We start from the raw sequence: 26,653 nt of genomic DNA, 5'->3' as shown, positions 1-26,653 counted from the left end.
TTCCTGTTTTTTGTCCCATTCATTGCACAGCCAGCACGGTTTGGTAAAGATTAAGCGCTTGAAAAGACACTGTACTTCAGAGCCTCTTTTCTCAGTTCACACTTTTCCTGAGTTTGTGCTTTCTTTCCAATATTCAGGTAGGTTAGAAGAGTCCATTTGATTTGAGTTATACATCATTTTAAAGCTTAAAGTCTGCTCTTTCAGAATATGGTATTAACTAAAAATTCATGTCTGGCGACCTTTTGTTTGCTTTGAGGTGCAGGGTCACATATCATCTGTACGGGTATCACCTAAGAATGACCATATTTTGCGGGAAAAAATTCATAAATAGCCATGCAGCCGTTCTGCCACTCCACCGCTCCGACTGAGTTGCAGTATTCCTTCAGATAGAATGCGCTTCCTCGGGTGGTGTACTAATAGCTTACCATGAGTCTCTATTCCCATGGGAGAGGACAATGGAAAACGCCAAGGGACGCAATTGTCCGCAGCATCCGTAACTGTTCGTAAATGTCCGTAAGCGGTCGTAAGTGTTTTAATACGTTAACTTGCGGTTTATTTTGGATATTTACGGCGGACGGGAATAAACGCAAATGGACGGGAGGTAAACTTATTTGCGGATGGTCAGCGTCTAAGCTACTGATTGTTACGTATAGTTACGGTTATTTGCGTAAGTCTGCTCCTGTGGAGTCCCTCCGCGAAATTTTGAACATTTCAAAATTTCGCAGGCTTGGCCCCGTCATTTTGCGTTTCTTTACGGAATAGTTACGGACAGTTACGTCTACATCAGACCCTGCGGATACATGCCTCCACGCTGTGTCCCCCTGCGTCCACTCATCCGTATCTATCCTCGGCGGACGTAACCCATCGTAAGGCACTGTGTGACTGGGGCATTAGTCTCCCCACACCTCCATTGGGCTCGACAAAAGACCGGATAGCGTCCTTCTAATAATTTTGAAGGCTGAAAGACTGTGTTTGTTCCTCAATCTCAACCGTATACACACTTTTTTACATTCAACTCTCAGTAAATTAAACCATGGTAATGCTACTATATTGAAACATGGTATTATTCATACATACAATGGGGTCATCCCACGAGACCGACACCCACGAGTCATACGGCCCACGAGTTCGACATTGAAAAAAGGTCCATGTGTCATACAGCTCACGAGACATACAGCCCGTGAGTTCGACACTAGGCAAATTATGGCCCATGTGTAGAGCCCATCATTATGTAAAAACAGCCCACGAGTTCGACATTACAACACGGGGATGAATTAATAGCATCAGATTGCTTGTTCCAACAAATTGAGAAATCATGCGGGATCGGTCGTTGCACAGGTTGGACCTTTGCACCAGTGGAGTCAGTTGCCTCAAGTTATGCGATTTTCGAAATATTTCGATTGTTGACTGTTTTAGATTTGCCCTGAAGACTCCTTTGTTTGAAGCTGATTTTCCAGTTTTATATCTTATTTCTGATAATTATTGTTCCATTCGTTTCGACTACATTTACTTCCGTGTACATGTGCTTATATTTTTTTTGTATTACATTCAGTGTAAGAATTGATACAAGAAGTTTATTGAAATGATACCATTTTAGGCAAAATTATTCAATGATAATCTACATCAAAATATACTGCCACCTTTAACAAGTTGGTCTGTTTCAAGTCGATAAAACACACAAAACATGCATCAAATTGCACCATTCACAACATCAAAATGCAAAAGTTCTCTCCGTGGGAGGGGGACAACCTCCTCCCACCCCCCCCCCCCCCCTCGCTCGCTCCGCTCGCTCGGGTTCGGTCGCGTTCACGCATTCAGTGTAATATAGGTTTTCTCGGTCAATTTCATACTTTTGTCATTCAAGTTCCTATTCCCAGCTTTCGATTTCACACATTCCACGTTCGCAGCACTGAATCAGCAATCAAATTCACAATCCCGTCATTCGAATGCACTATCTGATCATTTAAATTCACTATCGGAACATTCAAATTCACTATCCGAGCATTCAAATTTAAGAGAGGAGTACGCATTTCATCAATGAGCATTCAAATTCATGTCAAGCTGGCGACGGAACCTCTTGGTCATTAAAATTCCTGAATAGGCAACCATGTTCCAAATAACTGCATTAAATGTAAAAGAAGTCCTGAATTTAGTTAGTTTGGGGCCGTGTATGCATATGTTTTTCATTTGGCTCTGAATATATTGGAATTTATGATGAATATTATTTTGCAGTAGAAGTCCCACCTGTTCATTAAAAATTTTGAACTCGCGCTTAATAGCGAAAAGGAATATACAGGCACATGTCCCTCGGATTGGACACAAAATGGAGGTCCCATGTGTGCAGGGATGCCAAGTTCAAAAAAGTTTTATGAGTGAGATTTTCATGACTGGGCATCTCGGCATGCGAATGTGCGCGCGAGCGAGGGTGTGGGAGGGGTTTTTTCCCCCCTGTGGCCTCCCACGGTAGGGAGCTTTTTCAATTTTTATCTCTTAATGGTGCGCTCAGGTGCATAGGCCCTACTTAAGTGACTATTTTTTACTTATTTTGAAAGACAAAAGGGGAATAAACCTTCAATTGCAACTATCACTTTAATCTTTTGAGCTATGCTCATTATTATAGGCCCAAGTTGCAGACTTCGCCCGATGCGTGAGAAAAATGGTGTCATGCGTGAGATCATGAGATGGCCCCTAAATGCTTAAGTCTCACGCAGAATGCGTGAGACTTGGTAGCTCTGCGTGTGAGAGAGTCAGAACTCATGCACGTAAAAGATCCCACTTCAGTTATTCATCGCAAAGAGCAGGGTGTTTAAGGCTTACATCCAACTGGACCCCACATGGAAGACCAGCTATTGCAGCTGAATATGGGTTATCCGGCCATCTTCTTTGATGGAAAATGAAACAAACAAACAAACATTAAGCACTGTATAGGCCCACAGACGAGCATAATACGGAGGGTTAGTTGACACCTGCGAGGAAAAAAAATCGACTTTATTGAAAGTGATACATGAACACTTTATACGTCTTGTTTGTTGTGAGTGTCACTTTGTCTTAAATTTAGATTGAGGAATTGTTATTATGTGGTCGGTGTTGGGTTGTTGTCCGCATGCAGTATCACCAAGAAATATGATTAAAGATAATAAAAAGTTTTGGTACCTCAAAAGTTTCCTTGAATTTCCTTGTCTTAGTTTGTGTTTCAGGTTAAAGTACCTTTCATATAACTAACACTGTGAAACTTACTCGCCCCAAAGTGCTCTCATGTCTTAGTAATCATGCAATTAGCTGCGACCAGCAGCCCCATACGCATAGCGACCAGCAGTCCCATACGCATAGCGTAATCGGGCTTCGCATTGTAGCATTCAGGATCATGACAGATTTAGTATCGCAGGGTAAATGTCAACTTAAAATCCCAAAAATTCTTCAATTTGAAGGCTTACCAATTAAGTTGAAGTATTGAAAACAGGCTTCGAACAACGTTTGGTTCTGCCTATAGTCCCTTTCTGTTCGAATTGATGACTGAATGTGACTCGACAGGACCTTGGGAGAGCTACATACACTGAATACTACAGCCAGTGCATGCGAACACATCACATGCGCACAAATTTCAAATCCATGAACGGATAAGATGTTTGTGTGCGCATGCGCTGGCCATATTATTCAGTGTATGTAGCTCTCCCAAGGTCCTCTCCACCGATTCACATTCAAATTTCACCAAAAGCGTGCACCAGATCGCTGAATTCCAGGTGTAAAAATGCAAAATCTTTCTCGTGTGGGAGGGGGGATACCCCAACCTCCCTACTCGGTCGCTGAGATCCCTCTTACAGATATTCCAACTGCAGGTCCCTCCCTCACCCACCATCATTAAACGGAACCATACCCCTGGGGATAATTGCTTCGTTGACTTCAATCGAGAAAATTGAAAAATACACAAGCTACAGGAAAATATCCACTACATTATTGCATACGAAGAAATTACCATTTTATTGATTCTATTAGGGCATTATTCAGGGCGACGCTACTTCTACTGCCACTTCCCTCCCACTTTATATTTCATGCAAACGAGTGGGGGAGGCAAACATTCGATCCCTGTAAAGTGTGGAGGGGGGGGGGGGGCAGCCCCTTCCAAGCTTCTTCCCCAACCCCCCCAAGGCTGCGCCGGTCCGGTTATGGTGACTATCGCCGATCACCCCCCCCCCCCCCCCTCTCCTCTGTACGGATTTACGCTGTTGGATACAGTACCACACAGTATCTATGTGCTGACATTATGTTTGTCTGGTACATAATATGGTACCGACAAGTACCACAGATAGTGTTTGCTAGGGTTCAATCACACTTTTTTCACCAATTTGAAAGAAGATTTCGGCGAACACATTACACATGACTTTTATAAAGCTGGGAACGACAGCAACCGCCTCAAAATTACAATAACAACATCAACAACAACAAGATAATGAGTGAAATTAGACTGTTTGGTCATTACCCTCGACGCTGCATCTGACTCCAGCATCTTCTGAATGTCCACAGTTGTGGACTCCGATTCCACTGATGCCACAATCAACGATGCTCGTTTCTGTTCCAGTACATGACACGTCGTCAAGCCAAATATCACCGGTGCCTTGTCCAAAGGCGGCCTCGCTCAATGCGTTTTCAGCACCTCTATAACCAAGACTTGTGCAGACAACTTCAGCATCATCGAGACCCCAAAAGTCATCGCACACCGTTCCCCAGGCACCGTTCAGGTAAACTTCTACTCGGCCTTCCCTTGGTGTTTCGCCATCGACGAGACGAACTGTGTTTTTTTCAAGGACAAAGATGAAACATAAAAGTAACGATTGAGCACATTATGATTATTTCAAACACAAAAAAAGACACAACAATTGTGACCCGCTACAACAAAAGGATCCTAAAGTCCCTGACGGCTGAGCCGAGAAAATCAAGTTTAACGTTGCATCATCAAAATTGGCCAAAACAATCGGATTTCTGTTTTTGGCATAATATTGTAGTCTAATGTTTTATCTATCATCTGCCGAAATTTCGAAGCTAAATTATGAAAGGAAAGGCAACAAATTTGCGTTTTTCTGGACCATAATGTTCCGACTTTCAAGGTAACAGAAACATGTCCGAAGTTTTGGATTTAGCGCCGCAGCTAGACTCCTCCCCGAGCAACAAGGGAGTGATCTTATTGGTCAGTGCGTGGCATCCTGATTACTGATTGGGCGTGCATAGACCGCTGGCGCTAAGCTTGAATGAACATCCCGGAGGTCGCTAGGAGCGTGCCTTCTATTGTCAAGTAGTGAAAACTGTCTCTCCTCCCCTTGATCATGATAGCGCAGGAAAACTTTGGTGTTTTTCTCGAAACTCTGATGTCCTTTACCACTTCGCATGCGCTAATAAAATCATCGATATCTCCACAACCAGATGCTTTTATGATTTGTGCTATGAATGAAATTAAAGTAAAAGAGTAAGGGAATAATGTCATGCCATTTTCTGAAAATTGTCCTACCCCGACTTTTGGATCCTTTTGTTGTTGGTAGCAGGTCACAATTTATGTTTCATTTGTCAATACCTAGATTTATTTAAACTTCCTAAAGGAAATGTAACTTGGAAGGATCTGTCACCCTGAGGGGCAAATCTCAAGACACAGTAAGGAAAATTTGGTGTATGTTAAAAGCTACGCTAGAAATTACAACAGTAGTTTTGTTTTTTTGTTTTTTTTTTAAATTATGGTGTTATAAACTACAATAAGAACACACTATCATACGGGCATACCTCAATTTCGGTGCTCATTTCCACGAACAAGGAAGTGATACACCGATTGGAAGTTATATTGAGATACGCTCGTGTGGTCAAGTACTATAAATGTACCTAAACAATTTAGATATATTTCGACAAATTATTAAAAGAATGGGAATGGCGTACTTGTGCGTGCGTGTGTGGGAGTAAGTGGAATCAAGATTATTTTTCAAGTAATTTAAATTTATCTGTTCTATTTATTCAAGATGTTTTAAAGACCACTTGACGGTAAAATTTGACTTTTCAAATATGAACTTGGACCCATATTTGAATAATATTGAGGCAGTGTGTGCGTGTTGGTATGTTTACTTCATAAAATGTTTTCAGCATGAACGAAACAAGAGTTTAGCTCAGCTGTAAAACAAAATAAAAGGAAAAATGAGAAAAGGCAAATTGCATGGACTTATTTATATGAAGCAGTGGAAAATGTAGTAACCAGTTACTACAGAAATTTCAGTTTTATTGCAATCTTAATTTCATTCATACTTTATTTTCATCCAATTTGAAAGAAGAGATATGAACGATCACCGTGTGTTTGACTTTTATAATGCTGGGAACGACAGCAACCCCTTCAGAAACTACAATAACAACAACAGAGCAATGTGTTAGATTACAGTGTATGGCCATTACCCTCAACGCTGCATCTGGCTCCAGCATCTTCTGAATGTCTACAGTTGTGGACTCCGATTCCACTGATGCCACAATCAACGATGCTCGTTTCTGTTCCAGTACATGACACGTCGTCAAGCCAAATATCACCGGTGCCTTGTCCAAAGGCGGCTTCACTCAATGCGTTTTCAGCACCTCTATAACCAAGACTTGTGCAGACAACTTCAGCATCGTTGAGATCCCAAAAGTCATCGCATACCGTTCCCCAGGCACCGTTCGCGTAAATTTCTACTCGACCTTCCCTTGGTGTTTCGCCATCGATGAGACGAACTATTTATTCAAGAACAAATACGAAATATAAAAGTGACGATTGATTACATATGATTATTTCACACCACAAAAAAAAAGACAAAACAATTTCTGTTTCCTTTGTTAATCCCTAGATTTGTTTTAAATTTCCTAACAGATGTAATTTTGAACGATCTGTTAACCTGGCGGGAAAATCACAAGACACTGTAAAGAAAATTTGGTGAATCTTTAAAGCTACAAACATATGGTGTTATAAACTGATACATAATCACAATTTCATAGAGGCATACCTCAATTTCGATTCTCATTTCCATGAACAAGGAAGTAATATACGGAATGGAAGTTATATTGAAATACGTTCGTGCGGTCAAGAACTTTGCACCTACACAATGTAGATGTAGGCCTATTTAGACAAATTGTTAAAGAAAAAGGAATCATGTACTTTTGAGTGCGTTTGTGGGAGTAAGTCGAATCAAGGTTGTTTTTCAAGTGATTTAAATTTATCGGTTCTATTTATTGAAGATGTTTTAAAGAGCACTTGGTGGTAAAATTGACCATTTCAAATGTGAGCTGTGACCCTTATTTGAATAATGTGTGTGCGTGTTGGTGTATTTACTTCAAAAAATGTTTTCAACATGAACGAAACCAGAGTTTAGCTCGACTGCAAAATAAAATAAAAGAAAAAGTTGAGAAAAGGCATCTTGCATGGACTTATTTCCATGAAGCAGACGAAAATGTAGTAACCAGTTACTACGGAAATTTCAGTTTTATAGCAATTTTAATTTAATTCATACTCTATTTTCATATAATTTAAAAGAAGAGATGTGGACGATCAGCGTGCGTTTGGCTTCTATAATTCTGTGAACGACAGCAACCCCTTCAGAAACCACAATAACAACAACAAAGCAATGTGTAAGATTAAAGTGTCTTTCCTTTACCATCGATGCTGCACCGGACTCCAGCATCTTCTGAATGTTCGCAGTTGTGGACTCCGATTCCATTGTTACCACAATCAAATATGTTCCTTTCTGTTCCAGTGCATAACACGTTGTCAAGCCAAATATCACCGGTGCCTTGTCCAAAGGCGGCAGTGGTCAATGCGTCTTCAGCGCCTCTATAACCAAGACTTGTGCAAACAACTTCAGCATCATCGAGATCCCAAGAGTTATCGCACACCGTTCCCCAGGCATCGTTTGCGTAAATTTCTACTCGACCTTCCCTTGGTGTTTCGCCATCGACGATACGAACTATTCGTTCAAGGACTAAGACGAAATATAAAATTCACGAATGATCACATACGATTTTTTTTCTCTGCAAAAAAAGAAATGACACAAAAAACAACAATTCTTGTTTCTTTTGTATTTTCTATATTTGTTTTGAATATCCTAATGTAATTTGGAAGAATCTGTAACCTGATAAGTAACTCTGACCGACAAATTTGAAGACACTGACAGAGACCATACTTCAAAATCTTCAAAAATGGACTTATTGGTTTTTGCAAACAAACTCTTCATATCCACCAACAAGGAAGTTATATACGGACTGGAAGTTATATTGAGATACGCTCGTGGAGTCAAATTTTATGTACCCACACAATTTAGACAAATTTCGATGAATTGTTTATGTAGTGCAAAACAAAGGGAATCGCGTAAGTGCGCGTGCGTGTGTGAGTGTAAGTCGAATTTACAAGTTACTTAACAAGGTTATTATAGAAGGTATTGACATTTTTTATCTTATTCATTTGAAGTGTTTTAAGGATCAAATGACTTTAAAGTTGTCATGTCCAAATGATTATGAACTTTGACCCTTATTTCAATAACCAAGAAGGCTATGAAAAATGTTGTGCATGTGTGTGCGTGTGTGTGTACTTGACAAAATGCTTTTAACATGAGGAAACCCGGAGTCTCGCTCAACTACCAAAAACAAAAAGAAAAAAGAAAATATAAAAGTCATCTTGCATAAGCTTACATATATGAAGCGTTCGAAAATTTAGTTACCAATTTCTACGGAAATTTCAATTCTTTTTGCAATTTTATTTTTAATCGTATTTTATTTTTATCCCATTTGAAAGAAGTAATAGGTGATCACATTGCACTTGGATTTTATAAAGCTCGGAACGACAGCAACCGCCTCAAAAAAAAAAAAAAATCATCGGGATAATGTGTGATATTAGAGTGTCTGGTCATTACCCTCGATGCTGCATCTGACTCCAGCATCTTCTGAATGTCCGCAGTTGTGAACTCCGATTCCCCTGTTGCCACAATCAAAGATGCTCGTTTCTGTTCCAGTACATGACACGTCGTCAAGCAAAATATCACCGGTGCCTTGTCCAAAGGCGGCATTGGTCAATGCGTTTTCAGTGCCTCCATAACCAAGACCTCTGCAGACAACTTCAGCATCGTTGAGATCCCAATAGTCATCGCAAACCGTTCCCCAGGCACCGTTCGCGTAAACTTCTACCCGGCCTTCCCTTGGTGTTTCGCCATCGACGAGACGAACTATTTGTTCAAGGACAAAGACGAAATATAAAATTAACGAATTATCTCATCCTTTTTTTTACATAAAAAATACACAAATGTTTTTGCTTCCTTGCCAATTCTTAGATTTGTTCTGAATTTCTTAATGATGGTAATTTGGAAGGATCTGTCATTTCATTGGTAACTCTGACGGACATAATATCTTAAGACACTGTAAGGAAAATCTTTCAATCTGCCCTAAAAGTCAAAGCAGTACATTTTGAAAAGTATGGTGCTATTAAATCAAGGTAATCACCATGGATGCCTTAATTTCGACATTAAATTCACGAATGATTGCATAAGATTTTTTTACTGCCAAACAAGAAAGACACCAAAAAAGAAATGTATGTTTTCTTTTTTAATACCTTTATTTTCTTTATTTCTTAATGTAATTTGGTAGGATCTGTATCCTGATTATTAACTCTGACGGACATATTTCAAGATATTGGAAGGAAAACTTGGTTTAACTTTAAAGCTGCCCTAGAAATCAAGGCAGTTCTTTATGACAAGATATGGTGCTATTAACTCAAAGTAAAGACCTTCGTATAGGGATTCCTCAATTTCGATTTTCACATAAACGAACAAGGAAGTTTTATATACGGACTGGAAGTTTTATTGGGATACGTTTGTGTAGTCAAATCTTATGTACCCACACAATTTAGACAAATTCCGACAAAACTGTTAATGTAGTGCAAAACAAAGGAAATCGAGTAAGTGTGTGTGCGTGTGTCGTTGTAAGTCGATTTTACAAGTTACTTGACAAGGTAATTTTACACGGTATTTTAATTTATTTATCTTATTCATTGAAACTGTTTTAAGGGACATTTTACTTTAAAATTGTTGTGTTAAAATGATTAGGAACTTCGACCCTTATTTCAATAACCAAGAAGGCTATGAAATATCTTGTGTGTGTCTGTGTGCACTTGGCAGAATGCTTTCAACATGAAGAAAACCAGAGTTGAGCTCAATTGCTAAAAAAAGAGAAAATACAAAGGGCATTTTGCATGGGCTTAAGCGGGGTTCCCACTATCACGATTGGCGCCACGATTGTAATCGCGGTCTTAATCGTGCAGCAAGCGTAATGATCTTATCAGATTGTATCAGATCTTAAGGTCAATCGTGGCAATCGCGTTAATCGTAGGAAAATTTTGGACGGTTCAAAAATTTTCTACGATAAACACGATTAGTTTTTGATTGTGATCATCGCATCAGATCGTCTAGGATCGTATCCAAACGCAGGAAATCTCTTCTAATCGTGCTTCTTAATCGTGTTGATCGGGATCGACTTTTTCACTTCACTTCCGCTTATTATTATTATTGTTTTTTGCCCATTTGCCCTTATTTTACTCATGAATTAATTCATTTTGTATTCTGATAGGTGGTAGCCTGCATCTTTAGATTATTATTTCCAACCGGTAAATTGTATGACGGTGTGGGGTTTAATTGTCGTAATTTTTAAGGTACATTATCAAAATCATTTTCTTTTTTATTTCATAAAATGAAAGTTGTATTACAGATTTTTAGATGTTTTCTTACATTATGTTAATGATGTTCGCATTAATGAGTTGTTATTACCATTATACAGACACACAAAACAGGATATGAGATAACTTTTGTAACGAAAACAAAAAAATGAGCCAAAATAAAATGGCAATTGCATGTCTGCACGTATTGACTAACGTCAATACAAAGATGAGAATAATTTAATGAATCGTGCTTGAATGGGTACATATCAAAGGCAAATGGTTAATTTTTAAAAGTATATTACAGAGTATTTTTTTGGGGTGCAGTATCGTGTTGTTTGTGTATTGTACATAGTAATTAAGAGTTGTTGTTTCATCAGTCATCGTTTGACCCCTTTACATCTATTTTGACACTTTTCAATGCCTTTTTTTTTTTTTTTTTGGTAGAGCATAATCTTAGAGGGAAATGGTTATTTTCAACTCTCATTATTACTGCAAATGTAAAAATGACCATTGTCGTGGATGTGAGATCACCCGTATGATTATGACAACGAAGATCACTCTTATTATTTTTCACAGTTAGTTATAAAATTCAATAAGTGTAGCAATATACCCGTGCGAAATAATTTTGCGTAAAACCTCCTTTTTTTGTTGAAAAGTGACATCATTTTGATTAGGGAGTCACTTTTCTGTTATGTGTGTAACAGTTATGTTAAACATTTTGAAGTAAAACACTAAATCAAGCCGAATAAACCAAACTTTTAATAGCCCATGAGATTTTGAAATAAAAGGCATAATATGATACATACACTTTTCGAATATGAAATCGAACACATAAGCAATACTATCCATTCGGCCAACTTTCTTATATCGAGCGTATATAACACATAATACTATGTTACATAACATTCAAAATGATCCCATCCTCTTTCTTGGCTTCCATTTCATCATATAATTATTTTTATGCCTCCGCAACGAAGTGGCCGGAGGCATTATGTTTTCGGGTCGTCCGTCCGTCCGTCCGTCCGTCCGTCCGTCCGTCCGTACGTCCGTACGTCCGTCCGTCCCGTTTTGTTTTTGTCGATATCTCAAGAACCGTGAGGTGGTTTTACATCAAACTTGGTATGAGGGTATATCCTTGGGAGATAATACTTTGTGTGGATTTTAGGGTCACAGGGTCAAAGGTCAAAGGTCACAGGTTATTTTGTGAAAAAAAATTTTAATTTCATGTTTTTCTCCATATCTCGCAAATGGTTCAAGGTATCTTCATGGAACTCTATATGCTTGTACCGATGGGCAGTGATTATCTAGGGAAGTTGGGGGTCATGGGTCAAAGGTCAGGGGGTCAAAGGTCAAGGTCAACTCCTCAAAATATCACTACTTTCCTTATATTTATGCAATGAATGAAGGTTATTTTTTTTTAACTTGATGTATACATGTATTACCCAATATATATTCTGTGGGAAGTTTCTTGCCAAAAGGTCAAAGGTCAAGTGAAAGTGCTGAATTGCACTTTTTCCTCCATATCTCAAAAGTAACTCAAGGTATCATCATGAAACTTACATATTTACGCATGTTCAACCTAACAGTGATTCTCTTTGGAACTGTGAGGTCAAAGGTCAAAGGCCAGGTTTAGATAATGCTATTTTCCCATTTGATACTGAAATTATACTTTTTCTCAATACCTTGAAATATTACTCAATGCACAAACTTATAAAAGGGTCAAAAGTCAAGTAAAAATCATCAGTTCCCCAAATACTTGCACTCTGACATTTTAATCATTCATCCAATTCAACCTAGTTCTAGGAAAGTGAACATTAAGCACATTTGTGTCAAACCTGTCATTTTGATATTTTGCCAATTGAAACTGTCATCACACATTGTCAAGACATTGTACTATAGACCTATTAGGAGAACCATGCATTATGGCGGAGGCATATCAGTCGCCGTAGCGATATATCTAGTTCTTCATGTATTGGAGAGAAAGGTCATTTTGTCTTGCTGTGTTGTTTTTTTTTTTTTCTGGGGAAGAGGGGTAATCATCTGATCTTATGTATTTGGGTTCGTTATTTCATTCTTTTTTTGTGAGGGGGGAGGGTGAGCATGTCGATTTAATAATCTATTAATTTCTTTGCGTTTAATTTTAGACGAGGGAATATCTGAGGTTATGGCTGGCCTGGGTGCTGCTTTCTCTCTGATAACATAATCGTCATTAGCAATACTGCAAAGGTTACGTTGTCATCATCATCAGCCTGCCAAGTCTTCCCATCATCAATGGTTGTGGATAAAATTGATAGGCCTAATCACTCTGCATAATTTAAGGGAAACAATGAAATCCATCGTCAGCCGGACTATAATATTCCCATTCGGGTCCAATCGCGACTTAAATGGGGGTCGTTTCTGATCCCGATTGTAAAAGATATCGTATCTTATCTCAGCAGCCCGTATTGGTTCGCGGTATTCGTCTTGGAACGTATCAGTAGGTTGCTGCACGTACCAGATCGGGGATCCTGATCGTAATGGTCATGTGAGATCGGTACCAATCGTGAACTCAATCAGGACAATCCTGTCGGATCGTATTTGAACGGCAGACAAGATCGTGACAGATCGTATCGCTTGAAATAGACCAATCGTGACCATATCGCATCCAAGCGTACCAACACGTATTGACTCGCATAACCTCGTATCCAAACGTGAAATTTCAGACGAGTTCAACAAATTTTCCACGATCAGTTACGAATGTCCAATCGTGGCGTTCGCAATGGATCGCACGAAAGTGGGAACCACGCTTTACATATATGAAGCGTTGCAAATTTAATCACTAATCTTTAATGGAAATTTCAATTCTCATTGCAATTTTCTTTTCAATTATACTTTATTTTCATCCAATTTGAAATAAAAAAATGATAGGCGACCACATTCCACTTGGCTTTTATAAAGCACTTAACGACTGCAACAGCCTCAAAAACAACATTGACAACAACATCATCACGATAATGTGTGAGATTAGAGTGTATGGTCATTACCATCGATGCATCTGACTCCAGCATCTTGATAATGTGAGCAGTCGTTGACTCCGATTCCATTGTTGCCACAATCAAAAATGCTCGTTTCGGTTCCAGTGCATGACATGTCGTCAAGCCAAATATTACCGGTGCCTTGTCCAAAGGCGGCATTCCTCAATGCATCTTTAGCGCCTCCATAACCAAGACTTGTGCAGACAACTTCAGCATCGTTGAGATCCCAAGAATCATCGCACACCGTTCCCCAAGCGCCGTTCGCGTAAACTTCTACTCGACCTTCCCTTAGTGTTACGCCATCGACGAGACGAACTATTTATTCAAGAACAAAGATGAAACAAAAAAGTAACGAATGATTACATACTATTATTTCACAGCACAAAAAGGACACAAAGGTTTTTGTTTCTTTTTTTTTTTCAATTCCAAGATTTGTTTTCAATTTCTTCACGAAGGTATTTTGGAAGGATCTGTCACCTGAGTGGTAACTCTGACAGACATATATCAAGACACTGTAAGGAAAAATTGGTGTAACTTTAAAGGCAGTACCTTTTGAAAAGTATGGTGTTATTAACTCAAAAGTGATCACATCTTCAAATAGGGATGCCTCAATTTCAATTCTCATATCTACGAACAATGAAGTGATATACGGACTGGAAGTGATATTGAGATACGTTTGAGTAGTCGAGTTTTATGTACCCACACAATTTAGACATATTTCGACAAATTGTGTAATGCAAAATAAAGGGAATCGCATAAGTCTCTTATCAAGGTTATCTTACAAGGTATTGACATTTATTTATCTTATTTATTTGAAATGTTTCAAGGGTTATTTGACATTAAAATTGGCCTGTTCAAATAATTATGAACTTTGACCCTTATTTTAATAACCAAGAAGGCTATGAATAATCTTGTGCGTGTGTGTGAGTGTTGATGTGTTTACTTGAAAAAAATGTTTTCAACATGAACGAAAAAGGGGTTTAGCTCAACTTCAGTATAAGAGAAAAGGGGGATCATGAATGGTATGCTGCATAGGCTTACTTAGTATGAAGCGGTTGAAAATCTAGTTACCAATTACTACTGAAATTTCAATTCTATTATTTTGCAAGTTTATTTTCAATCATACTTGATTTTAATCCAATTTGAAAGAAGAGATAGGCGATCACATTGCACCTGGCTTTTTTTTTAAATCTGGGAACGACAGCAACCACCTCAATAACAGTAACGACAACAAGTTGATTTTATTTTCTAATTCTACTAATATTGATCATGTTTCTGTCACGGGCTGTGGTGTAGACAAGCGAGTACAAGGAATAGATTATGCACAGGGTCCAAAATGGGCGTGTAAACTCATAACATCACACGTTGGTGATAACTTTGTACATGTATGTAAAAACGCAACCCCCTATCTGCGACTCATTATATGATTTATTATATTAAAGCCCGGTCACACAGCGCTTTACGGCTTAATAACGGCCAAAACACGTCAAAAAGTGGTCTCCCGTGAAGCACACGATGTTGTTCGCGTTGATGTCGAGTTTAAAACGAGCTACGGTCCATTTATAGACGTGGTAGGACGCAGGGAAAAATCGGAACGGCGTCGGACGCGGTAAAAAGTTTTGAACTGCTCAAAATTTTATTCAGCGGACAACCACGGGCGGCACACGTGGTAAAGACGTTCAACACACGTTCAATACACGTGATGATCCGTGTTCCGGCAGTGATTAAAACTAGGGGAGACGCGGTAAGAAGCGAAAGCTTTGCCGTATGTCATGGGCAGAGCACGGTCATCTGACGCGTGTTACGCGTTGGTATCACTTGAAATAGCGTGTTTAGCGGCTTATCACTGACAAATTGATTTTTCCGCGTACATACACTTGGCTGGACGTGGTTAGCCGTGCTTAGGCAGTGCTTCAGCAGTGGAACAGCTGCCAACGGCCATACCTCGTACAAAGCACGGCCAAATCAAAATTGACCAAAAAATTACAACTTACGACCACGTCCACCAGATTTTCACAACTTTTTGTTCGTGATTTAGACGTGGAGTGCTGTGTGACCGTGGCTTTATGTAGGATGCAACACTGAGTCATTGTTGCTCTGTCTGCATTGACTGAAGCAGGGAGGTTTAAGAGGAACGAGCCACAACCGTCTTATTTCCTTCGCTATAGATATTCGATGCCGCCACTCGAAAATATTTGAAGCATGTGCCAAACCAGATCTGCCGCGCAAATAGGAGGACAATTGACTCGTTTCTTATTGCATAATCACCAGCCAATTTCTAGGGAAGATATGTTTTTGTGATGGTAATTACTTTTCGCCATCCCTCCTTATAAAAGATAGATGGTAGAATAATGGTATTAAAAAGACACGGGGATGTGCGAATAGAAATTGCGCAAAAATGATGAAATAAAGTGAAAATTACTCGACTGGGCATGCCTGGGCACTAATCTGATATATCTATCAATAAAGAATTATACTTGAATGTTATTCCATGTCAGATTAATTTGTAGGAATTAAGTGTAAAAGGGATAAAACCAGCTTTCCAGGATGGTACAGTTATAAACACTTTCACATGATACATCTCTTCGGCCAATTTCTGGACGGGATTGACTTTTGTTTCATATACTTTATCAATGATTATGTTTCATTTTCATTTAGTAGATATGTGACCGTGCACCTCAAAACGAACATAAAGTCGCACACACTGACTTTGCGTGAGGACTGAAAATGAGTGAAATGGGTCAACCGAGCCGATGTTGACTTTTTCATATTTTCTGAAAGAGCAATTCTTCTTCTACATTACGTTAAAATTTGGTATCATAAAACGGACAGGAAAGTGTGCTTTTTAGCCGGTTTTCTGGAACATTATTTGGCAGAATAGTGTGATTAATTGTGTCTTTACAGTCCCGTTTTTATTTCTTAAAAACCTTGTACACACTCTTCACTTTCAAGTCCTATACCTTTTGAAAGGATGGCGCTACTGCTTTGAAAGTTGGCATTAATTAAGGACAGAATGTGTTGATAAGGTATGATCAATTTCAATTTCATCTAATAATTCCTTCATTGTTGTTACTCCGGTGGTTTACGTCCTGTTTTTTGTCCCATTCATTGCACAGCCAGCATGGTTTGGTAAAGATTAAGCGCTTGAATAGACACTGTACTTCAGAGCCTCTTTTCTCAGTTCACAGTTTTCCTGAGTGTGTGCCTTCTTTCCAATATTTAGATCGGTTAGGAGAGTCCATTTGATTTGAGTTATGCATCATTTTAAAGCTAAAATTCTGCTCTTTCAGAATATGCTCTTAACTAGAAATTCATGTCTGGTGACTTTTTGTTTGTTTTGTGGTGCAGGGTCACATATATATATATACAGTATATCTTCTTCTTCTTTTTTTCATGTGATTGATGTTTATTTGAAATATAATGAGCTGGGTAACCTTTATGAGAAGTTGGCATGGCACGAAGTGTTAAAACCTACCTGACGGGTAACAGGTGCCACATTATAGATTGAGAGGCAAATAGAAAGCAATTTGTTTTTTGAAGTGTTTAATTCGCAGTGAGTTGACATTGGCAAAAGGGTACAGGATTGTGTTTTTGTCGGGTAGTACATGAAGAAAGGTGTTTACATTTGGAGTTTGAATCTGAGGTAGTGTTGAGAATGCCGTGTATCCGAAAACATCCTGTTAACACAGAAAAGGACAAAGTTCCTTTTTCTTTGATATTAGGGAGTTTTCGCTACACGACGGGAAGACAAAGAGTACGCGAAAGCAATCAGCTGTGACAATCCCCGCACTCGGACTTCCGTCCCCATATCTAAACAGTTTCGCTTTCCTGTAGGACGGAGGCGAGGGGACAAGATCGCTGATTGGCTGGCTGGCTGGCAGGTTCATCCCTACCAAGCATCGGGACCGAACGCTATTTTGGCCGAGTACCGTACTCGTTTTCCCCAGGACGGGACTTTCCTCGGATTGATCATGCGCAAAGCAAATTTTGCACACGGCACTCTCAACTATCGGCTGCGTCGTGCTTGCGAAAACTCCCTAATTGCATAGGAGGGCGAAGCCCTTTAGGCAGCATTATTGAATGGCTCTCGAGAAAAGTCGGGGATAGCTTGATCGATGTAAATGATTCGAGGGATCCGCTTTCCAAGCAGCTTAGAAGAAGGAAATGTGTTTGCACTGAAAGTGAGCATGAAATTGATAGAAGAGCAAGGAGATGTGTTCCTTCAAGAATGTGAAAAGGTTAAATGTGATTATGACGCGCATTTGAATGATGAAAAAAAAAATGACTGTTACTTTTAAAAATCCGATAATAGTCCCACATTGTCATCAACAGAACATGAGATCTGTAATTCAACGGCCAAACCGTCTTTTTCTCGGGGATTTGCAAATAAAAGTAATTCATGAAGATTTGACCAAGGGAATCATACTAGTCCTCCACACTCATAAGTCAAGTGTTTGTATCACTTCAAAACACTTGAAACACAGAAAAAAAGAGCACGAAATATCAACTCCTAAAACAGTGAGAATAGCTACAAATTCTATATTTCTATTGGTACACGTCCGTTGTTGTTTTTTTGTGTGCAGTAGTGAACACAGCTGGACCAATTCGAATTTTTATAATCTGTAGAAAAAATATTTTTCTTCTGCAGTTTTGATGTTTTAAAGTTGAATATTACTGCTTCAAGTTGGTAATTAGAGATATTAGACACATGGTCTTTCCTCCAGAACAGAGAATTGAGTGTATCGAATCAAATATTTGCGAATAATAGTTACATTTTATCTCATTGGAAGTTCGTATACACCTAATTAGTTATTATCATTTTTTTTTAAGTGTAGGACATGTTAGATGAACATCGCCGACCTTTGCGTTGGAAAGATTATAAGGGTAAAGGTTTCCAGTTTACTGAGTATTTCACTTTTCCTGATTGTTTGTAGAAGATTGCAAGTGAGTGAAAGCTCTTTTTCTTCGTCAAGATTATCACCGTTCTATTAAACCCCTTGGTACGTCCCATTAATTTTGGTTAAGGCTCGATGGATAGTTAGGTGGATAGAATTACATACCGATAAAGCAGTCATATGATAATTATGTGCATTCAAGTAATTCTGGAAAATTTAGTGTTTTCATCGTTTTAATGGTATGTATGAAATTGAATTTGAAGATGTACTTTTTTTTCCAAATTACCCGCTAAGTTGGAATTTGATACTTAATAAAGAATAACGCAATACACGATATTGAATAATTTGATTCCCGTTAACTTCTTCCTTGTTTGAATAGGGAAAAATATGGCTCAAGCTGTCCTTTTTTATAAAAGTGAACCGGAACAATAGAGCATTTTTCTTTTTTTTTTTCTCTCTTTTTTTTTTGCCTGAGAGTGTCAATGTTCTGGAAATAATTTTTAAATAAGAAAAACATATGGCTTTATTTTTTGCAACTGTTTTCATGACAAAAGTGTTATATGATGTTACATATCCAAGAAATGATTTTTGAAATAAAATTTAATACTGTTTCTAGGTAAACAGGTCATTTTAAGCTGTAAGTACCAAAAAGTTATTTCCCCAAAGGCGACATTTTGTGCATTATGTGAGAAAAAATAAAAAGTACAGATTAATTGAAAAGGAAATAGCCAAAACCAAAAAAAAAACATTTGATACGCATAAGGCAGAGTGGGGACAAAATCCCCAAAACATTATTCTTATAGATAATTAACTGAAGTTGTTTGTTGAGAGAGTATTATTTAATAGTGGAAGGGGATGTGGGATAGGGCAGGGTCTGTTCCCCTTTTCCCCCGCCTCCAGACCTTCCCCCACCTTCCTCTTTCCGCTTCCCTACTCCGTTGGTCTTTTCTTCCTCATCGCTGTCTTATACCCCCTTTTCAGTTCTCTCTCTTTCTCTTGACATTGCGTTTATTATCCTCATCTATACTAATGAACCGACTTTCCTGTTTTATTATCCCAAAGATTGTATTCTGGTTTCCAGACCCTTTGCCAACTGGACTCCGCGGCGACGAAGTCGCCGCCCTGGGAAGAATTCGCCGCCTTTGCCGAAGGCAAACCACCTAAAACTAATCCAGTTTTCGACGTTCAGGGCTCAATATCTTGGGTAGCAAACCATTACGAGTAGAGGGTCTGGAAGCCAGACTACAAAGATTGCAGCGCGGAGCACGCCACCCCCCAGCCCAATAGAGAGGCAGGACACTTGGCACCTTCAGCCCAGAGCTGGCTGCATACTACTGTACAGGGAAAGCAACGGAGAGTGCATCAATGAGCTACTTTCTAGTTTAATAATGTCTTCGTTCATTTTGTTTTCTTATCAAATTGTACCGTTTGTTTTGTGTGTTTTTATTTTACTATCTTTTTATTTTTTGTGGTGATTTTTATTTTTCCCACTAAAGGTTTTTTTCTTTTTTTCTGCCCCTCTTTTTGTTGTTGTTGTTGTATATAGGATTCTAAATTGTGACGATGTCAATGTACTTGTATAGCCTAAGAAATGGATCAGACGTTTTGTATTTCTGCTGTCATTGACTGTTGCCAAGGATGTTTGTTTGTTTGTTTGTTTGTTTTATGTCGAGATATGTCATGCAACCTGTGAAAAAAAGCGAATGTTTTGTTCTGATCAATAAAATCCAGAAATCCAAAGAACAACCCAACAACAACAACAACAACGACAACAGGACAATGTGTGAGATTTGAGTGTCTGGCCATTACCATCGGTGCATCTGATTCCGACATCTTGATCATGTGAGCAGTCGTTGACTCCGATTCCATTGTTGTCACAATCAAAGATGCTCGTTTCTGTTCCAGTGCATGACACGTCGTCAAGCCAAATATTACCGGTGCCTTGACCAAAGGCGGCATTCCTCAATGCATCTTTAGCGCCTCCATATCCAAGACTTGTGCAGACAACTTCAGCATCATCGAGATCCCAAGAGTCATCGCACACCGTTCCCCAGGCACCGTTCGCGTAAACTTCTACCCGACCTTCCCTTGGTGTTTCGCCATCGACTACACGAACTATTTGTTTAAGAACAAAAGACGAAACATAAAAGTCACGAATGATCACATACCAATTTTTCACATAAAGAAAATACACAAATATTTCTGTAACCTTTGTGAATTCCTACATTTGCTTGGAATTTCCTTTCAAATGTAATTTCGAAGATCTGTGACCTGATAGCAACTCTGACGGACACATTTCTAGACACTTTACGGAAAATTTGGTGTAACTTAAAAGTTGCTCTAGAAATCAAGGCAGTCCTTTTCGAAAAAAAAAAAAAAAACTTCAAAAGTAATTTCACAGGCCCTTACATCGGCATACCTTAATTTCGAATAAGATTGGAACTAACATACAGACTGGAAGTTGTATTGCGATACGTTTGTGTAGTCAAGTTATATGTTCCTACACAATTTAGTATATCGACGAATTGTTTCTGTAATGCAAAACAAACGAAATTGCGTACATGGTTGTGCGTGTGTGAGCGTAAGTCGATTTTACAAGTTACATAACACGATTATTTTACAAGGTATTTAGATTTATTTATTTTGGTCATTTGAAGTGTTTTAGGGGTCGTTTGACGTAAAAATTAGCCCGTTGAAATAGAAACTTTGACCCTTACTTGCATAATCAAAATGGCTATGAATAATCGTGCGCGTGTGTGTGCGTGTTGTGTTTTAAAATACGTGACAAATTGTTTTTCAAGTGAACGAAGCTCGAGTCAGGCTCAACTTATATATATGTCTGTATGAGGGTGTATATACATATAATATTATAAACATATATATATATATATATATATGTATATATTATATATATATATTATATATATCAGGAATCTTGAGTGGGCTTCCTTATATGAAACGATGAGAAATTTAGCTACCAGTTATTACGTAAATTTCAATCCTATTTAAGATTTCAATTTCAATCATAATTTATTATCATCCCATTTGAAAGAAGAGAATGGCGATCACATTGCGCTTGGCTTTTATAAAACTGGGAACGACAGCATCCGCCCAACAAAAACAAAACAAAACAACAACAACAACAACAACAACAACAACAACAACAACAACAACAACAATAACATTAGGACAATGTGTGAGATTAGAGTGTCTGGTCATTACCCTCGATGTTGCATCTGACTCCAGCATCTTCTGAATGTCCGCAGGTGTTGACTCCGATTCCATTGTTGCCACAATCAAAGATGCGCGTTTCTGTTCCAGTGCATGCCACGTCGTCAAGCCAAATATTACCAGTGCCTTGTCCAAAGGCGGCATTGCTCAATGCGTCTTCAGCGCCTTCATAACCCATACTTGTGCAGACAACTTCAGCATCGTTGAGATCCCAAGAGTCATCGCACACCGTTCCCCAGGCACCGTTCACGTAAACTTCTACTCGACCTTCCCTTTGTGTTTCGCCATCGACTAGACGAACTATTTGTTTAAGGACAAAAACAAAACATAGAAGTCACGAAAGATCACATACAAATTTTTCACATAAAAGAAGCAAACACACAAATGTTTTTTTTTCCTTTGTTATTCCATCACTGATATGACTCTACAGGGCATTCAATCTTTAGGCACTCATCCAGACACAGTCCGAACCAGCAGATAGAAGCTCTGGAGGAAACGACTTCACACCATCCAACCCCATGGCCTCAACATCCAGGAGGGAAATGACTAACCATCTTTATTTATGTTATCATATATTACATGTTTTTATTCTATTTGTTATTTTTCATCTCATTTTTGTTCTTTCTTTGCGCTTTTTCCAATTGCAGACCTTTTTCTTTTTTTCAGAATTGATTCTTTCCTCTGGTCAGCGTCACTTTATACAGCTTTTTTCCACCTACACATACACACACTTGGTTTTGTTTGTTTATACATATTTGTGCTTATTATGCCTATGCCTGCTTATCAACACACAGTGTATACAATTTTCTCTCTCTCTCTCGGATGTTGTGTTCCCCCTTTTCATATGTGCTTTATTTCATTTTTTAATGAATATCTTTATCATTATTGTTATCATATTTATCATTATTATCATTACTCTGTGCGTATATGTACTTTGATATGTTTGATTACTTCCAATTTGTTGCCCACTCTTGGTACACCTTTTCAGGGCTCATGTTTGCTCAGCCACCCCCCCCCCCCCTTTCCCTATCTTGCTGTTGCTACTTCACTCTTTTCCTTTCTTTATCCCTCTGTTGTTCCTTATCTTCTTTGATGTTGCCTCCCTATTCATTCTGTTCCTTCAATGGTTGCCCCCATGGTCCTCGAGATTATCACTGACCCTCCTCTGCCTTTCGTCTGCCCTAATCCCCCTTCCTTTACCTGTTGGGCTCCTTGCCCGTGACCTCCCACCCTCTCCTTTGCTTTCCTTGTTCTGTGTACCCAGCCTGTCCCTGACTGTTCTTGTTGTGTGAAGTCCCTATATGTGATTGCTTTCCCTGCCTGTTTGTCATTTTGCCTCTGACGAACATTCTGCTAGGATCGAAAGCTCAGGGCCCTTTTGACTCCTTTGTCAATTCCTAGATTTGTTCTGAATTTCTTAACAAATGTATTTTGGAAGGATCTGTAAACTGATAAGTAACTCTGACGGACAAATCTCAAGACACTGTAAGAGAAATTTGGTATAACTTTAAAGATGCACTAGAAATCAACCCAGTAGTTTTTGAAAAATATGGTGTTATTAACCAAAAATCAATTACACACTTACATCGGCATACCCCAATTTCGATTCATTTCCATGAATAAGGAAGTGATATTCAAACTTGCAGTTGTGTTGAGATACGTTCGTGTAGTCAAGATTTATGTTCCTACACAATTTAGATATGAAGAGTTTGTATGCAAAAACCGATAAGTCCATATTTGCCAAATGGAGATATTTGCCATTAAAGGTCAAGAAAAATAAAGAGAATAATAAGAAAAAATTTGCTTCTTTTGACCATAAATTTAGAAATGTACCTTTTTATGTAGTGACCAATATATCATTTAAAAGGAATTATTTTGCACTTTATGACACAGACCATACTTCAAAATATTCAAAAAACGGACTTATCGGTTTTTGCGAACAAACTCTTCATATATCGACGAATTGTTTCTGTAATACAAAACGAACGAAATCGCGGACATGTCTGTGCGTTTGTGAGAGTTAGTCTATTTTACAAGTTATTTAGATTAATTTTTCTTTACAACTTTGAAGTGTTGTAAGGGTCAGTTGACGTGAAAATTGGCCTGTTGAAATATGAACTTTGACAATTATTTGCATAATAAAGATGCGCGTGTGTTTGCGCGTGTGGTTGTGTTTACTTGACAAACAGTTTTCAAAACGAATGAAGCTGGAGTTCAATATAGGTTCAATATATATATATATATATATATATATATAAAGAGAGAGAGAGAGAGAAGGCATCTTGCGTGGGTTTCCTATATGAAGCGATGGAAAATTTAGCTACCAATTACTTCGGAAGTATTAATTCTATTTGCAATTTTAATTTCAATCACCCTTTACTTTCATTCAATTTGAAAGAAGAGATAGGCGATCACACTTCGCATGCCTCTTATAAAACTAGGAACGACAGCAACCGCCTAGAACAACAACAAATACAACAGGATAATGTGTGAGAATTAACTGTCTGGTAATTACCATCGATGCTACATCTGACTCCAGCATCTTCTGAATGTCGGCAGTTGTGGACTCCGATTCCATTGTTGCCACAATCAAAGATGCTCGTTTCTGTTCCAACGCATAACACGTTGTCAAGCCAAATATTACCAGTGCCTTGTCCAAAGACGGCCTTGCTCAATGCGTCTTTAGCGCCTCCATATCCAAGACTTGCGCAGACAACTTCAGCATCATCGAGATCCCAAGAGTCATCGCACACCGTTCCCCAAGCACCGTTCGCGTAAACTTCTACTCGACCTTCCCTTTGTGTTTCGCCATCGACGAGACGAACTATTTGTTCAAGGACAAAAGACGAAACATTAAAGTCAAGAATGATCACATACAATTTTTTTTTCACAAGAAAAAAGACGCAAATGTTTCTGTTCTCTTTGTCAAATCCTAGATTTGTTCTGAATGTCTTAGAAAATGTCATTTGAAAGGATCTATCACCTAGTTAGTAACTCTGATGGACAAATCTCAAGACACTGTAAGGAAAATTGGGTGCAACTTTAAAGCTGCACTGGTTAACAAGGCAGTACTTTTTTTAAAAATATGGTGTTATTAAATCCAAAGGTAATCACACCCTCATACAGAAGCACTTAATTTCGCTGATTTTTGCTGATTCAAAACTGTAGGGTTTTGTCTACCATTAGCTGAATATTCACGTTGTTAGCCACAAAAGGGTGAAATGTTCAATTATGTAGTTATAGGCATTTTTTTCCAGTCCTCCATTTTCTTTACACAACTCTAGCGAAGGCTTTGCGCGGAGAGTTCAGAACGTCCGCCACTTAGCAACTGCTCACTGGCAATAACGTATTGTAACGAAATTTTGGTATGGAGAGGGCGATTGGTAAGCTGAGGATACTTGGCTTCCGTTCCTCGCTTACTCTCCTCAAAATCCGTTATGTGGTTAGTAAGCGTGCCTACGGTTTAGCCAGTGTACTGGAAATTATGTAATTAATTGTAAGGTATTGCGGAACAAGAAGTATTAGAGTCACAAGTCACAAAGACCACAGGAGGCATCATATGGAGTTTGTCCAATTTATTTGTGAAGAAAGTTATTTCCACCACGAACATTACAACGAACAAAACTTATTGATCTACATGCTGAAACTCCTAAACGAAAAGACTCTTCAACTAGGCATAAACAAGTCTATTTATACTGAGGTCACCTGTTAGCGGCCGCGAGAGTGGCCTTGCTGGGAGAGAGCAATCTGACCTTGCGGCCAGCTGTCGCCGTCCATCATTATGAGGACGAGGGCGTGGCCTTACGTGTCCCTGTCCTCACGCGACCCTGTCCTTAGCTGGGGTCGCATGCGGACGCGTCCCTTCGTTACGTAAGAGCGAGGTCGCATGCGGACGGGTCCTTTCGTTACGTAAGAGCGAGGTCGCATGCGGACGGGTCCTTTCGTTACGTAAGAGCGAGGTCGCATGCGGCGTCCTTGCTTTTTACGACACGAGGCCACTGCTCGCGGACGCGGAAGCTGCAGGGTCAGAGAAATCTCGAGGGAAGGTGAGACGAAAGTGCAAGCGAGCAGAAATGAAAAGAAAGCGTGGGGGAGAAATAATAGTCAGCAGAAAACGAGAAGCAGGGCTACAGGCAGTTGAGACAAGTAAAATTTACGAGAGGACATTTCGAGGAGAAAGTAAAGTAGCAAGGATCGCACGATGACAGAGGCCGATCGTCGAGCAAGTACGAAAAGAACAAGGATAGAGCGAGGACGAGAAGCAGACATGACATAGAACCTCAGTTTACTTTCAACATTAATTTAAATGTAAATCGATACAACAATACATAAAAATGAATGCATAAAAATGGAATATACAGAACATATTATGTAAATGCTATATCATGAATTATGTCTCAACAGGATTCGTAACACCATCCCCCTCCTTCGAAAATATTGCTGCCCACAGCAATGAAGTTGTAAGAAAATTCAAACGAAAGGAACTGCTGTATACACTGTATACATCGCAGTGATAGAGATGGAATAAATACATTTAGCAGGATGAAAGAGAACTTGGAGAAGTCGAAAGAGGAGAAAGTAATGAGGAAACGGGGAGCTAAATAAAGCCCGAACAGTCAAAATGAAATCTCGAGAGCGAACCAAGATAGGTGCCGACAGTGAGGATGTAAAGACGAGTAGATAAGGGAAGGCAAGGGAAACAAAGTAGGAGAACCAGATAGGCACAATAGTAATATGGGAAAATCGATTCTAATTAACAACTTAAAGCAACTTTGATAACAGGCTTACTGTATGTACTAACAACGCCTAAAAAAATAGCATGA

General features: G+C 38.9%; 1 protein-coding gene across 1 annotated transcript; it reads right to left on the bottom strand.

Moving 5' to 3' along the window:
- Nucleotides 1-4,457: 4,457 nt before the first annotated feature.
- On the bottom strand, nucleotides 4,458-25,610 carry LOC139730084 (scavenger receptor cysteine-rich domain-containing protein DMBT1-like). Its single transcript, XM_071640993.1, has 9 exons — nucleotides 25,583-25,610; nucleotides 24,346-24,654; nucleotides 21,822-22,130; nucleotides 20,409-20,714; nucleotides 13,714-14,019; nucleotides 11,327-11,329; nucleotides 8,898-9,206; nucleotides 6,421-6,729; nucleotides 4,458-4,786 (listed from the first exon to the last, which is right to left on the bottom strand). The coding sequence occupies exons 1-9, from the start codon at nucleotides 25,608-25,610 to the stop codon at nucleotides 4,458-4,460; spliced, it is 2,208 nt and encodes a 735-aa protein (XP_071497094.1).
- Between the last annotated feature and the right edge of the window lie 1,043 nt (nucleotides 25,611-26,653).

The sequence above is a fragment of the Diadema antillarum genome, unplaced genomic scaffold, assembly GCF_040938485.1.
Source record: "Diadema antillarum isolate AM-2024a unplaced genomic scaffold, OU_Dant_1.0 seq00000290_RagTag, whole genome shotgun sequence".
Taxonomy (NCBI): Eukaryota; Metazoa; Echinodermata; class Echinoidea; order Diadematoida; family Diadematidae; genus Diadema; species Diadema antillarum.
Note: the sequence above shows the minus strand (reverse complement) of the source record. Positions and strands in the feature narration are given on the sequence as shown.

What these genes read in the sequence shown, in the direction of transcription:
- LOC139730084 (XM_071640993.1), bottom strand. Translation starts at nt 25,610, where the DNA reads ATGATGGACGGCGACAGCTGGCCGCAAG. An exon ending in CGGAATCAGATGCACCGATG is followed by an intron (nt 14,020 to 20,408) that starts GTAATGGCCAGA and finishes TTGAATAAATAG; the next exon opens with TTCGTCTCGTCGATGGCGTA. An exon ending in AGTCAGATGCAGCATCGAGG is followed by an intron (nt 6,730 to 8,897) that starts GTAATGACCAGA and finishes TTGAATAAATAG; the next exon opens with TTCGTCTCATCGATGGCGAA.